This window comes from Scyliorhinus torazame, chromosome 13 (assembly GCF_047496885.1).
Source record: "Scyliorhinus torazame isolate Kashiwa2021f chromosome 13, sScyTor2.1, whole genome shotgun sequence".
Lineage (NCBI taxonomy): Eukaryota > Metazoa > Chordata > Chondrichthyes > Carcharhiniformes > Scyliorhinidae > Scyliorhinus > Scyliorhinus torazame.
Window position 1 is genome coordinate 61,451,919 of NC_092719.1, and position 16,031 is coordinate 61,467,949.

At 47.0% G+C, this 16,031-nt stretch overlaps 1 protein-coding gene across 2 annotated transcripts in view; it reads left to right on the forward strand.

The window, feature by feature from the left end:
• Positions 1-16,031, forward strand: part of LOC140388059 (copine-8) — a 544,832-nt gene that overhangs the window by 316,460 nt on the left and 212,341 nt on the right. For both annotated transcript variants that reach the window (XR_011934073.1, XM_072471659.1), the window contains exon 9: positions 1,605-1,709. Coding sequence is in view for 1 of the 2 variants with exons in the window: in XM_072471659.1 (XP_072327760.1) it covers positions 1,605-1,709 (105 nt within the window). In the remaining variant the exon portion in view is untranslated. The remainder of the gene's footprint in view (positions 1-1,604; positions 1,710-16,031) is intronic.

Here is a 16,031-nt window from a genome sequence, read left to right on the forward strand (position 1 = left end):
CCTCCCCCTTAAGGATCCTGAAGACACGATCCGAGACATCCCTGGCCCTGGCACCCGGGAGGCAACATACCTTCCGGGAGTCTCGCTCGCGACCACAGAATCTCCTATCTATTCCCCTAACCATTGAATCTCCTACAACTATTGCTTTACTATTCTCCCCCCTTCCCTTCTGAGCCCCAGAGCCAGACTCAGTGCCAGAGACCTGGCCGCTAGGGCCTTCCCCCGGTAGGTCATCCCCCCCAACAGCATCCAAAATGGTATACTTGTTTTGAAGGGGAACGGCCACGAGGGATCCCTGCACTTTCTGCCTGTTTGTTTTTTTCCCCCTGACTGTAACCCAGCTATTCTTGTCCTGTACCTTGGGTGTGGTTACCTCCTTGTAACTCTTCTCAATCACCCCCTCTGCCTCCCGGATGATCCGAAGTTCATCCAGCTTCAGCTCCAGTTCCCTAACATGGTCTTTGAGGAGCTGAAGTTGGGTGCACTTCCCGCAGGTATAGTCAGTGGGGACACCGGTGGTATCCCTCACCACCCACATCCTACAGGAGGAGCATGTAACTGGCCTAGCCTCCATCCCCTCTTACCTGACAGAATATAGCTGCCCTGTGGACTAACTAGATCTCCGCCCACCGACCCTGCTCCCAGTCAGCTACACTTTCTGTAAACTCCTGGCTCTCTTCGCACTCTTTGCGGAAATGTCGGAAACAAAATGAAAGGAGCGCCTTACTCCCTCCTCACCTAACTCCCTCGGTCACCAAACTCTCACTATCGCACTCAAATGCACCAAATTCAGCACTCAGTGCAAAACGTTTACTCACCTCCCACTATGGCTGGACCTGGAATGTGAGTGTGCGGGTGCCGTCCTGGAGGGGGGGGGGGGGGGATCCGACCCCGGGGGGGGAGCCCCCACGGTGGCCTGGATCGCAATCGGGACCTACCGACCGACGGGCGGGCTGGTTCTGTGGGAGCCTACTTTATTCTGCGCCGTGCCCCTGTAGTGTTCCGCCATATTGCCCGGTGACCGGCACGGAGAAGGGAAGCCGGCCGTTCCGCGCATGCGTGGAAATACGCGGGCCATTCCGTGCATGCGCGGGCCGTTCCGGAGCTGGAGCTGCGGGGACCACTCCGGCTGCAAACTAGCCGCCCTAGAAAGGTGAGAATTCATCACTTTCGGAGCCGTTGACGCCGGAGTTGTTGCCTCCGGTTTTCACGCCGGCGTGGGGACATAGCCCCATTATTAGAGAATCCCACCCCATGGATCCTCCGTTAGCATCTGCACTTAGACACAGGAGCGGAGAATCCCGCCCTGTATCTCAGGAGGCTGTAGTGGGGGCAGAGGGAGAATTACACTTTTTATATTTCCAGTCTGGTTCGATATTTTGTCATTTTTACCGACTGTGATGTAACAGTTTCAATTAATGGATAAAGGTCCAACCTCGGAGATTTACTCTCAAATTGTGCTCTCATTATTTTGGGAAAGTAGTGTTGACCAGTTGAATCTACCCTGTGGTCCGGTGGAGTTAACTTTTCCAAACAATAAAACGAACACAGAAAAAAAATGCGAGTGATTATGATTATTCCAATCTATGTTTTATATATTTTAGGTTCACCATTTGTCACAAGACAGAAGTTGTAAAGAACACATTGAACCCAGTGTGGCAGGCCTTCACAATCCCTGTGCGTGCTCTCTGCAATGGGGATTTTGACAGGTAGGAGGAATCAGTGCATATCCGTTTGCAAATTTAGCTGGTTACCAAGGATACTTGAAAATAATTTGAGGCTTTTTTAGAGGTGACATATATAATATGAGTTTGCATAAATATCAAGCATTGGCACAGTATTATTGTCTGTTGACAGGGCTCTTCCAGACTATTCATGTATATTCAATATTGTGCAGTCCTGAATATTTCAGATCTGCCAAATGTAAGTTCTTCAGTTTGAGACACTGTCAGTCAATCATTTCATATGTCTTTTTAAAAATATATATATATTTTATTAAAGTTTTCAAACACAATTTTTCCCCCTTACAAATCAACAAAAGCGGTAACATGATAACTGATAGATAACATGGTTTAAAGAAAATAGTGAACTAACATAACACAAAATAGTGCTCCCCCCTGCCCCCCCCCCCCAGAACAAAAACAAGTTACCTTCCCTCCCTCCCTCCCCCCCCCCCCCCGGGCTGCTGCTGCTGGCTATCTATTTCCCCCCTAACGTTCCGCTAGGTAGTCGAGGAACGGTTGCCACCGCCTGGAGAACCCCTGAGCCGATCCTCTCAGCGCAAACTTCATCCGCTCCAGTTTTCTGAACCCTGCCATGTCGTTTATCCAGGCCTCCATGCCGGGGGGTTTCGCTTCCTTCCACATGAGTAAAATCCTTCGCCGGGCTACTAGGGACGCAAAGTTCATGGGCGAGATACTCATACCCCCCTCCGGGTTGGAGAATCGCCGGGGGCTGGCGCGAATCCCGCCCCCGTCGGTTGCCGAAGTCTCCGGCACCGGATATTCGGCGGGGGCAGGAATCACGCCGCGCCGGTTGGCGGGCCCCCCCGCGCGTTTCTCCGGCCCGGATGGGCCGAAGTGCCGCCGCTAAAATGCCTGTCCCGCTGGCGTAGATTAAACTACCTACCTTACCGGCGGGACAAGGTGGCGCGGGCGGGCTCCAGGGTCCTGGGGGGGGGCGCGGGGCGATCTGGCCCCGGGGGGTGCCCCCACGGTGGCCTGGCCCGCGATTGGGGCCCACCGATCCACGGGCGGGCCTGTGCTGTGGGGGCACTCTTTCCCTTCCGCCTTCGCCACGGTCTCCACCATGGAGGTGGCAGAAGAGACTCCCTCCACTCCGCATGCGTGGGAATGCCGTCAGCGGCCGCTAACGCTCCCGCGCATGCGCCGCCCGGAGATGTCATTTCCGCGCCAGCTGGCGGGGCACCAAAGGCCTTTTCCGCCAGCTGGCGGGGCGGAAATTCGTCCGGCGCTGACCTAGCCCCTTAAGGTTGGGGCTCGGCCCCCAAAGATGCGGAGCATTCCTCACCTTTGGGGCGGCGCGATGCCCGACTGATTTGCGCTTTTTGGGGCGCCAGTCGGCGGACATCGCGCCGTTATCGGAGAATTTCGCCCTAGATGTCTTAAAGTGCTGCTCGGAAATATTTGGAATATATTGAAAAGATACTGGGAGAAAATAACACTTTACTTCTTCATTCACCAATTTGCATCCTACCATCTCTTGCTAGAATGTGGTTTGATAGGCATTAGGGCCTAGAAACTCAACTGTGTTATGCCCGTTTATTAGATGCTAAATTGGTGTTTAAGCCTCCAATAGATCATGTAGGAAGCTCACTAAATGCCAGATCATATTGGTAGGGGAAATATTGGCACCGAGGCTCGTACCAGGAACAGGCTTTAAGCCATTTCTATCACAATAAGAGGGTTATTCTTTGCTGAAGGTCCCATGTGCCTTGTAGATTTGTCCTGAGGTAGCCAGCACGGGCATCAGCTGCATTCAGGAAAACCAGGCCTGCATGTGGCCTAGCAGACATTCTGCAAGACATTCAGAGTGTGGAATTTAATATACAAGGTTAGGAGGTCGACAGGAAAAATAAGGCAAAGGATAAAGGGAGAGGAGTAACCTTAATGATAAGAGATTAAATTAGTTTGATGGTAAGAGAAGATATAATGAGGTAAACAGGTAGTCGAGATTTTATGCTTAGAATTAAGAAGCAGAAAAGTGTAGTTATCTCTGTATGTGCATATACATAAGGGGTTAATGTGTAATCAGAAGCATCAGATGATCACTAGAGGGCAGTACCAACAAGGGTATAAAAGCAACCGCATTGTGCCTCTCTCCCTCTCTTTTGGGTGTACTTTGACCAGGGCAGGAGTATAGATTAGCTCAGATGATTAGTGTAGTTAAACGTAGTTACTGTATTTAGATCTAGTTAACCTTTCTACTAGTATTAATATTAAAGTAAAGAACTCACACGATTATTGTGAAAGTTACTCAATAAACCTTTTGTTACTACTGGACAACTTTGAATCTTTTTCATCAAGATTCAGAAAACCTCATCAGCAACAGGATTGAGTAACATTTATTACATTCAGTAGTATATCACAACATACTACAGAAAGGTAATAAAAGATGGTACCAGGTTATTTGGCTTTATAAAGAACAGTACTAGTTAGATTAGGTTAGAAAAAAGAAAGAAAATAAAGTATCAACTGTTCGACTGTGGGAGACTTCACAGCATTTGGATCCTCGACGACTAAACGATTCGATGGACCATTTTCAAGCTCCATGGCAGCTGAAAACTAATGGTAACTTAAGTAATAACTAGAAAATGTTTAAACAACAGTTCCAAATATATATGGCAGCTAATGATTTAAAGACAGCCTCTGAAGAAAGAAAAATAGCACTGCTACTAGCAATAGCAGGACATCAAGCTATAGAGATCTATAACTCCTTTAATTACTTGGAAGGTGTAGAAAAAACTAAATTGAAAGTGATACTCGAAAAATTTGAAGAACACTGTAAAAGTCAGTCTAATGAAATCCTGGAAAGATTTAACTTACGTAATAGGTTCCAGAGAAATGGCGAGTCAATCACTAATTTTTTTACAGACCTCAAGTTAATAGCAGAAGGCTGTAAATTTGCTGATTTAAGAGACACCATCATCAGGGGTCAATTAATTTATGGCCTATCTGATGAAGATTTAAGGGAATAACTTTCACAAGAAAATGATCTAACTCTAAAAACTGCGATATAAAAGTGCATATCGCATGAGCAAAAAATAATCAGTACCTTCAATTTATCCCCCCAAAAAACGGCACGAAAACCTACTACGAGGTGAAGGCAGTAGCTCACTTGATACAAAGGTACATTTTAAACGGCAGCCATCTTGAGCGAGAGCGTTCCAGCCAGTGCGCACATGCGCACTTCGGAAAAAGACGCATAACGGCGAAATTCCGCAGTTGCAAAAAGAACGCAGTCTGAAGGAAAATCGATTTGCGCATGCGTAATCGATGCCAACGCATTACGTCACGAGCATCATGACGTCAGAAGACTCAGACCACACCCACTGAAAGAGACACTGTCCGAAAATTAAAACTATGAGTTTGAAGGCTACAAAACCAAAATTCTTTACGTCGAAAGACAGGACAATGCCTGAATTTCAACCTGCAGTTGAAAATAACTTTTGCAACATCCTGGAAGAAGCAGTTTGCAGCATCCAAAGTGAAGAGCACATTAACAAATCCAAAACCGAAGAAGATGATTTGTTAATTAAAAGTGAAGAGCTCAATAACAAATCCGAAACCAAAGAAGGTGATTTGTATATTGAAGAATAGTACTCCGACATGGCTGAGTTATTCGGATATGATTTTTTTTTAAATAAAAAATTTATTGTACCCAATTCATTTTTTCCAATTAAGGGGCAATTTAGCATGGCCAATCCACCTAGCCTGCACATCTTTGGGTTGTGGGGGTGAAACCCACGCAAACATGGGGAGAATGTGCAAACGCCACACAGACAGTGACCCAGAGCCGGGATCGAACCTGGGACCTTGGCGCCGTGAGGCTGCAGGGCTAACCCACTGCACCACCATGCTGCCCTCGGATATGATGATCATAGCATTAGCAAAACTGTTGAAAAGCTCCATATGACTCTACTCAGTGGAGATGAATCCAATACCACAATGGCATGGCAGATCGTTGATACATTGGATGACAGTAACCTGTCAAATAGCCAAGAAGAAAACGACATCACACAGAGAGTGCTGACCGACTCTGTTGAGAGACCACTGATGGTCTCCACAGAGAGAACACTGCATGACTCCACACAGAGAGCAATGAAAGACTCCACAGAGAGAGCGATGGAAGCCTCCTCCGAGAGATCGGTGACAGACTCCAGCATGGAAGCAATTAAAGACTCCAGAGCGACAACCATGCATGAAGAAGACTATGAAAGTCTATCCACCTTATTTGAGCAACTAGAAGAAGGCGATGAAAGTCTACCCAGCTCATTTAATCAACAGCAAGAAGACAATGAAAGTCTACCCACTGTATGCAAGAATAGTGACAATGTGATCACAATCGACATACAATATGTGCAAGGTCACAACAAAACTGACAGATCTCAGCTCGTCCATACAGAAGCACTCAACAATCAAAGTATGAGTCCAGTGAGACCACGTCAATTAAAACCTCATTTACTCTAAACTACCTGTTATGGGCCAGGGTTTAGAAAACTACAAAGTATATCATGGCGTTCACCTGACCCACGACTTTTAATAGATTTTGGTTATGGGGAGCACAAGGGCCCACTCTCCAGATGTTATGCAACAGAGACCTTAAGTACTTTAAAAACAAAACAATGTTTATTCTATGAATCCAGTTAACATTTTATAAATACACAGTAAACATCTTATCAACTACCAACACACGTAACCCCACAGATACAATACTCTATAGATAACCCTTAATACCTTTCCTAGAACCATTCATAAGTTAAACCTTTTTTTATCAAAGACAGCAGGTTTAAATTCTCTACAGAAACAGGTATTATTTTGAAATCATCAAGTGATCTGGAGACATTCTTTCGAGAGAGAGATATACAGCTTTTTGTTTGAATGCAGCTCTCCAACTCTGAAAACAAAACCAAAAACAGAGCCACAAAGCAGCTTTACAGCTCAAAATGAAAGTGAGAGACAGAAAGACAGCCCAGCTCCACTTACACACTGACATCACTGCAGCTATTTGATAAACACCCATTTCTTAAAGGTACATCCACCTGACATCCCTACAAGAAAATGAAAATGAAATCTTGAAGATTTTGACTCCAGAAGAGGAGCACCAAGAAACCAAAGATGATTCAAATGAACCTGAAATGACTCCAGAAGAGGAGTATCAAAAGATCACAGATGAAGCAGATCAACTAGAAATGACTGATGTCACCAAGATCAATGAAACATCAGATCATTCAAGTGAATCTCAAATCATAAAGCTAAATAAAACATCAGGTACCACAAAGGTCACTGATATCGAGAAGTTTGAAAATGACTCAAATTATCCACCAGGAACAGTCATTGAGCACAACAAAAACAACAACAAAGACAACAACGAAAACAACGATGACAACAACAACAGAAACAACAACAATGAAACAACAACCTGTACAACATGGTACAACTCTGCGCATGAAGGACAATGTAACAGCAAAGTCCATAACAATGGCAAGAGTAGAAACATAACATGGCATGTCAACGAATTTCATAAATTCATATTTGCTACAGGACAAAGAAACAAAACAGTTGTTAAGGCAAATGACACACAGAATCGATACCACAAGCACAAAAAAAAAGTCAAGATCAGACAACAAAGTGATTCAACCATTTGAACACCTCATGATGACTTGTTGGTACTGAAACACAAGAAAACGGAAGAAAGAAAGAAACCTAAGTGACTAAATTTATCAACATTTGACTGATTAACTCATTGATTTCACGCAATGCATTTGCAAAACTGCATATATTTGTTCAATTTTCTTTACAACATACAGAAAATGTGTAACACAAAAAAATCGGGGGATGTAGTGATCTCTATATGTGCATATACATAAGGGGTAAAGGTGTAATCAGTAGCACCAGATGATCACTAGAGGGCAGTACCAACAATGGTATAAAAGCAACCGCATTGTGCCTCTCTCCCTTTCTTTTGGGTGTATTGTGACCAGGGCAGGAGTATAGATTAGCTCAGATGATTAGTGTAGTTAAACATAGTTACTGTATTTAAATCTAGTTAACCTTTCTACTAGTATTAATATTAAAGTAAAGTACTCACGCAATTATTGTTCTAGTTACTCAATAATCCTTTTGTTACTACTGGACAGCTTCGAGTCTTTTTCATCAAGATTCAGAAAACCTCATCAGCAACAGGATTGAGTAACATTTATTACGTTCAGTAGTATATCATAACATACTACAGAAAGGTAATAAAAGATAAAGGACTATCTTGCGTGTCGTGTACAGGCCTCCAGGTTTTCGATATGAAGTGATAGGATGCATAAATGTAGAAATGAGACAAACATGAAGCGAAGGCAGAGTGGTTTTAATGGGGCATTTTAAATTTCATATACATGCAACTTAACAGATGGTCAGCCTGCCAACAAGAAGTTAAGTTGGTTAAAAATGCTTACCCAAATATGGAGCCGGAAGAAACACCCGTGCTGTTCTCAACCTCAGTTAAAATGATGAACAGCTTCTCTCCTTCATGGCAACTAATGCCACCCTCCCTCTCGGTCACCTCCTTTCCTGTTGGTTCTCTCTACTGGTCTCCATTAAGGACCTAAACTCATTGTTGCTGGCATCAATGCAATAATCTGTTCTTTGCGAAATGGAACGGTATTTACGTCAGGCAACAAGGTTCTAGACTGCTGGTTGGAGAGCCTTATTATCCTCGTTAATTCTAAATGCTTGGATTTTTCTTCAGCATCCCACCCAAAATGCTGTAAAACCAGACAGCAGAACCCGCTGCCATGTCGTTTCCAATCCAAGTTGGATTCCCCTTCTTCTCACCCTTGTCGGAACCACAGTTGGCTTCCCTTCACCTCAGCAAATGGGCCCAGGTTCCCACATACACGTTCTCCTCTCATATCTTCACTCCTCAGGACTGCCTGGTGAAAGGAGGCCGAGGCTTAACGCCGACTGAATTTCTCTCCGGTTCGTCTCGCAGCATCAAATTTCAGACTGAAAACGCGGCCCTCAAACATTGGAGCTTACTTCTTCTGGGGTCTTCCGCTCTTTAAACACTCTTTGCCACCCCAGGTGCTGCAGCGGAGACCCTATTCATGGGAGGGATATGTTCTCCTCTCTGTTTGCCGGCAGAAAAATGCTGGGAGCTCAGCCTGCATATTAAGTGACATTTAAGGGCCAGAATCATGATGGGTTAAGGAGGAATAGGCAGAAACCTGTTCCCACCACTGCACTTCTTGAAAGAGGAGTATGTACACAGGAAAATCACCAAAGAATAGATTTTAATCTTGCGTTAGAGTGGCAAGTGAACAGACTCCTGGGTCACCCTCTGGTGTGCACCACACACCTGCTGCAGTACATCAGAAGGATGCAGGACCTCCTGAGGGAGCGACAAGTAGGAGGGCTACCCAATCCCAAGAAACAGCTTGCCGTAAGACAGATGTTGCGCATCTGGAAAAGATGATCCCATCTCTGGTGCAGGTGCAAATTCAGCGCCGGACTTTACAGGAGGGGTTGTCAGAAACATTCCAGCGCCTGAAAGTGCAACTGGAGGAGTACAATCGCCTTCAGGTGCAGGGGATGGTGCCGACAATACATGGCACCCAGGCCAGCACTGCAGGATGGTGTCCACTATGGAAGGAGTCAGAGCCATGTGTGAGAACGTTCAAGGCTTGGGTCACATTGCGATGTCCATGGCGGAGGCACAGGACAGGAGGGCCAAGACACAGGCAGACATGTCCCAATACAGATGGACATTACTGCGGCACTCCAGAGTTTGGATAATTCACAAAGGGTCATGGCTGAGGCCATCGAGAGCATTGGCCGGACACTGAGGGACAATATCCACACACAGAGGGACATGCCCCAGTCATAGAGCACCATGGCTCAGCGCATTGGCACCATGGTTCAGATGATGTGGCCCATCACTGGAAGTCTCCAGCCCTTCTGAACCTAACTCCCTCCTGACACTGGAAGCGGGCCGAACAGGCTGACACATCATCACCTGTGTCACCCGAATGTTGGAAGGGCCCCTCCAGGCCCAGGGCCTCCAGAGGATGCCTGCCAAGGACATCACAGGCCAGAAATTTTCAGTCTGAAATTTGATGCTGCGAGACGAACTGGAGAGAAATTCAGTCGGCATTAAGCCTCGGCCTCCTTTCACCAGGCAGTCCTGAGGAGTGAAGATATGAGAGGTAAACGTGTATGAGGGAACCTGGGCCCATTTGCTGAGGTGAAGAGAAGCCAACTGTGGTCCCGGCAAGAGTGAGAGGAAGGGGAATTCAACCTGGAATGGAAACGACGTGGCAGTGGGTTCTGCTGCCTGGTTTTACATCATTTTGCAGAGGGTGCAGAAAGCAGCTGGCCGCCTTCACTCCTGATGTACAACCTAGTGGAAGCTGAGGAGTGGGAGGCCACGGAAGCAAAGACAGATTCAGGGCGACTAAGATGGCACGGGTATAGTTGCACATGGTTAGTCAGGGGGCACCCAATGTTAAAATATACGATTAAACACATTTGCACTACCACTCGGAGCTGCATCTCACTTTTTTCCCACAGGTGGGAGGGTTCGCTGGGGCTGTGGGGTGGGGGCGGTTCGCGCACATTGGGCCCAGGGGCATCCCACAGGTCCCGGGACATCCAACCGTCACCCAGAGCTGCCAGGACATGAAATAGCAGTGTTATACACCAGGGTTTGACAGCATACCCAATCCATGACCCCAAAGCTTGCTCTATCTCCCACTTCCCCCCCCCCCAACAAAAGATAGAGCCCATAAGGAGGAGCCCCCATCGCACAACCAGGGATCAACCAGGCGGTCAGTGGTACATTACCAAACAGACATGCTTCAATAATGAGGAGCACCAGAGCTCATCTCCCAGCGAGTCGTCATCATCCCCCATCCTGTTAAAGGTACCCGCTGACACTGGCAACCCAAGCCTATCACCTTGGTGTGATGCTGAGATGACTTTTGAAAGTGGAGAGGGGAGTCCTGGTCGTGGGAAAGGGCAGGGGAGAGGGGGGAGTGGCAAGATAGACAAAAGGGGTGGAGTAACAGGGTGATAGGAAGGAATGGGGTGGAAGAGGAAGGTGGTGAAAGGATAAGGGGAAGAGGTGGGATGAAAGGGTCAGGTGAAGGGGGTGGTGAAATGGGAAGGGTTGGAGTGAAAGAGTATCGGGAAGGGGGTGGAATGGGTCATGGGACTGAAGGGCATAGGAGCAGTGGGAATGATGGTAATGTAGTTGGTAGACTATTGGCACCTTAGTCGGTGAAGTGTGGCTGGATGAGATTATCCCTGGTCTGACGGCCCTGTATGACCCTGGGCGTGGCTTGTCAAGCCAGTTCTGGGTCCTCCATGGACTCCTCCTGTACGCCTTCATGGTCGTCCTCCTCCAACAAGGCCTGATATTCCTCCTCATCCTCCTTCACCATGTCTCCCCCTTCTGCACCAAGTGCTGCAGCACACAGTAGGCCACCACGATGCTTGAGACCCTCTGGGCTCCTCATTTCAGTTCCCCACCAGAGCGGTCCAGGCAGCAGAAGTGCATCTTCAGCAGTCCAACTTATCGCTCGATGACACCGCTGATGCTGAGTGCGCTGCATTATAACGGTCCTCTGACTTGGTCTGGGGCCTCAGCACAGACATCATCAGCCATGACCTCAGCAGATACGCCTTGTCACTCACTAGTCAACCCCTCATCTGAGGGAGCACCTTGAAGGTGCCAGGAACTGACAAGTGCACCAGGATGTATGCTTTGTCCACGCTGCCTGGATAGCGTGCACACAAGTGCACTGTGTGCTCCTGGTGATCGCACAGCAACCGCATGTTCAGGGAGTGGAACCCCTTCCTGTTGGCGAAGGCCACCCCCAGTTGAGCCGCTGCTCCGAGGGCGTGATTAATGGGTGTGATTAATATCCCCCTGGACCTGGGGCATGGCAGTGATTGTAACAAATCCTGCAGCCCGGGCATCCTGGTGGGCTTGGCCCAAGTTAAAGGTGACGTAATCCGAGGCCTGGGCACATTGGGCATCTGTGACATCGCAGATGCACCTGTGGGTGGCGGATGTTTGGGAGATCCTGCTCAGGCCCCCCCTCGAGCCCTGGAAGGAACCAGAGACATAAAGCTTGAGGGCGGCTGCATGGTCTCCTTGTTCAGGCAGAGTTGTTGCCGGCACATGGTGTCTGGCAACTCCTTGAAGGACCAGCACCGACGATAGACACGAGGCCTATAGATGCACCGCCTTTGTTCCTCCTCCTCAGCCTGATGGACGGCCGGCACTTAAGCCTCACTGGCTTGCCCCTGCTGTTGTGCCTCAGGTTCTTGTCATGCAGGGTCTTGCCTGGTCTGGCCCTGCCACTCTCGCCACTATGCGAGAGAGACAGAGAGGGAATCAGCAAGGCCATGCATCCCTTGACCATCCATTCACCCCAAATCTCATGGTCATTCTGCGTATGACTGCTGAGCTACCCTCACCATTCCCCCCGTCCAGTGCAGTGTTAATGTGCTGTTAGCCACTAGAGGGATTTGGCATGGTCACCTAAACTGCCCCATGTCTCCAACTGTACATCCACTACCTCAGGTCTAGGTGATCCCTCCCTTCATTCCCTGAGTGATGGCGACCCTCCTGGTCTGGTGACAGTGGATGTCTCTGTGCGGTCCATTGCCACGAGGCTCAAGCTCTTCCGAAGGCTTCCTCTTCCACTAAGCTATGTTTAGATATTGGGCCTGAGGTGTAGCAGGAATCGCATTGACGATGGACAGTCGAAAGGAGACTCGATGCTGTCTGGATTCTGGGAGGCCACAGTTTCTCGCCGAGGTGTGGAAGGATCAGCATTGAATGTCACTCCGCCTTCTCCCTGACAATTTGATGCAATCCTACCAGCAAGGCAGCCATTGAAGTACCTGCCACTTCTACATCGGCTTGCATTCCCTCCCAGCCACCCCCTTCCCCTGGCCTCTTCCAGTTCATGACCTTGACACTGCAGCCCTTTCCCCATCAGGAACTTGCGCTTAGCCCTGCAAGCGAAAACATTTTGTCCTCACAACCGCTCCCTGCCAAATGAGGAACTAATGGCTGCAACAGAAGATGTTAGGGATGGGCTATGTGGCCCTTCTGGATATGCCAGGGAGCCCAATGGGGGTGTCCTCATTGATTGAGCCTTGTGCATTCTTGCCAGAACAGTGCCAGCTGCTTGTGTGGTGGAGATGTTCATACTGTGCCGGCGTACAGCTCTATCTTAAGATGCTGAAGTGAGGGAACATCCGAAAAATGAGAGTCCTTGAGAGATGTGTGCTTTTGTTGGGAGTTTCACAGCGATGATATATTGAGTCAGGGGTTTAACACTGAGGTTGTCTGGGTCACTGTCCGTGTGGAGTTTGCACATTCTCCCCGTGTCTACGTGGGTTTCACCCTCATAACCCAAAGATGTGCTGGTTAGATGGATTGGCCACGCTAAATTGCCTCTTAATTGGAAAACAAAAACATTTGGTACTCTAAATTTATTTTAAAAAAACAGAAGTTTCAGAAATCTGTTCATGTCTCCTGGGCAGTTCGAGGATTGCTGCACTCATACTGTGTGACACAAATGGGGCTAGGTTGACCTGTGGGGCCACGGGAAATTGCCTGAGCCCTAGGAGTGGGTCAGCTGATAGTCTCACCAGTGACGTTTTTACACTGACAGGGGATGTGTGCCAAAGAGGGTTTCAGTGGCCAGTTGTGCATGTGACATTTGTGTGAATTCAGCTGCGCTTCATCTATTGTAGAGCTGTGCATCCAACGTGTTCAATAAATGGACCCAGCACCTGGTGGTCCTCAGATTCAGCCTGGCCACGCCCAATCTCTTTGATGAGGGTGCTTAAATACAACAATGAAGGTTCTAGATGAGAAGGGTGATTGGAAATTTACATGACCAGGAGATCTCAGGGCTTTCCAGTGCAAGTGACAGCATTCAGCAATTTAAATGATCAGGAGCCTGAACGTTACATGTCAGGAGTGAGTTGTCACCTTTCACAGCTGTAGCAGAACCCCGATCCCGAGGGGGACCTCCACCCAAGTACAGACGCTTGCCACCAAATCGATCCCCAGTCACCACACATACACCCCTCAGCAACCCCGAAACAAAACTGAAAGGCACTTACCTCCTTACTTCACCTGGAAGGCCATGGCGCCAGGACCTTGTTTATAAATACTTGCACAAAACCATGCCCGTGATTCCCGGCGGCCGGGGGTCATCATGGGAAGCTAGTGAATCGGACTTCCTGCTCGTTAATTGCATTCAAATGAATGCTTATTAGCACTTTGCATTAGGGCAGCACGGTGGCGCACTGGTTAGCACTGCTGCCTCACGGCGCCAAGGTCCCAGGTTCGATCCCGGCACTGGGTCATTGTGCATGTGGAGTTTGCACATTCTCCCCGTGTTTGCATGGGTTTCGCCCCCACAACCCAAAAGATGTGCAGGCTAAATGGATTGGCCGCGCTAAATTGTCCCTTGATTGGAAAAAATGAATTGGGGTACTCTAAATTTATTTTAAAAATAATTAGGATTTTGCAAGTTCCTGTGGATTAGGGGCGGGAGGGAAATCCCGTTATAGCTGGTGGGGCAGACCCAGACACTCACGATGGGTCTGACACCCGTCGCGCATCCCGATTTTGGGCTGATGCGCTATCCTCCGCCTGATCGCGAATCCCACTTCTAGCGGGTGTGACCGGAGAATCCTGTCCTTTGTCTATCAGTCTATTTGCTTTTCCCAATTCTTTTATGTATACGTTACAGCTTTGACAGTATATGCCAACATATCTCTCATACCCCTTTCCCATTGCTGTTATCTCTGTTCCTTTCCTTTGTGTCTTTCTTTTATTGAATTCTCATTTGCTGCCCTTTATCTCTCCCTTGATTAATCTATTTACTGATGGTGGATTTGTAACGCAGGTCTTAATTAAATGACATCACTTGCAAGGATTTCAGTTTGAAATCCTGTCTGGAAGAATAATAACCTGGTAACTAGTGAGATCATCTGAGAATCTTGGCAGTCATTTTGAAAGTGGCGACAGATCAAAACAAACTTGCTGAATTTACATATGGATTTGCAAATAATATTCAGTGTTTGTTTATCTTTATAGCAACTTTTCAGGCTTCAACTGGAGTATTGTGGCAAAATCTGAGCATCACACATTAGGAAGGGTATCAGGATGCTGAAAAGTTAATTAGAGTGGTACCAGGAATGAAAGACTTCATATAGAGAACTAGTTAAACTGGCATTATTCTCCGTAAAGCAGAGCAGGTTAAGAGATTTAATAGAGGCCTTCAAAATCATTAAGTGTTTTGATAGAGTAAATGAAGAGAAACTGTTTCTAGTGACAGAAGCGTCAGTACCCAGAGGATATAGAATCATAGAACGCTACAGTGCAGAAGGAGGCCATTCAGCCCATTTAGTCTACACTATCCCTTTGAAAGAGCACCCTAACCTGGGCCCACGTCCCTGCCCTATCCCTATAACTCCACCTAACCTTTGGAAGCATTTTGACACCACTTCACATTTGCACTGGGCACTGCATAACTCAGCTGGTGTGACTGTTTAAGTGGTTCAGGTTATGTCCAGCATGAAAAGGTGTAGAAATAAGCACTTTAAAATGTTGGCAAAGGGCTGACATTGGTTACTCAATTGTCTTTAACTTTGAACTAGCATTTGGAGACTGATGAGCAGAGCCCTGCGTGTGTGTGCTCCTGCAAAGAGATTCACTTTAACTAGGGACTAGTCCAGCATCATAACTTGTTTTCCCTGAAAGTGTGTTTCTCCAAGATGGTGCCAGATTACTTGTAATATATCTATGTTCTTAGGGACACAACTATATTAGTACCATTCCATGTTCTCGATAAGTCATAGCTAATGCTAACTTGGAAATAGAACCCTTGGGGGTTGGAACCAGATGTATCAATACAATGGTTGCATGGCTTAGTCAACAAGTTATTAACTTCATGGCATTCTGGACTATATCCAGAAGGATTGTTACTCATTTCACAAGTGACTATTAACAGTTATTAGTGATGGGCATGCTCATTTCCACTAATTATTGAATGTGATTGAAAAAAGGATGTACTGAGAATAAAATAAATGACAGCCACTTGTTTTTCTTTTTTTAATAAATATTTTTATTAGCTTTTTCATTTTTTAAATATAAATTACATTTCACATATTAAATTGACATTTAACAATCCCTTTCTCAACCCAAAACAATTAATTAACTAATTATCCTTCCTTTTACCTGCTGACTGAGGTTAATTCCTTCTAGTG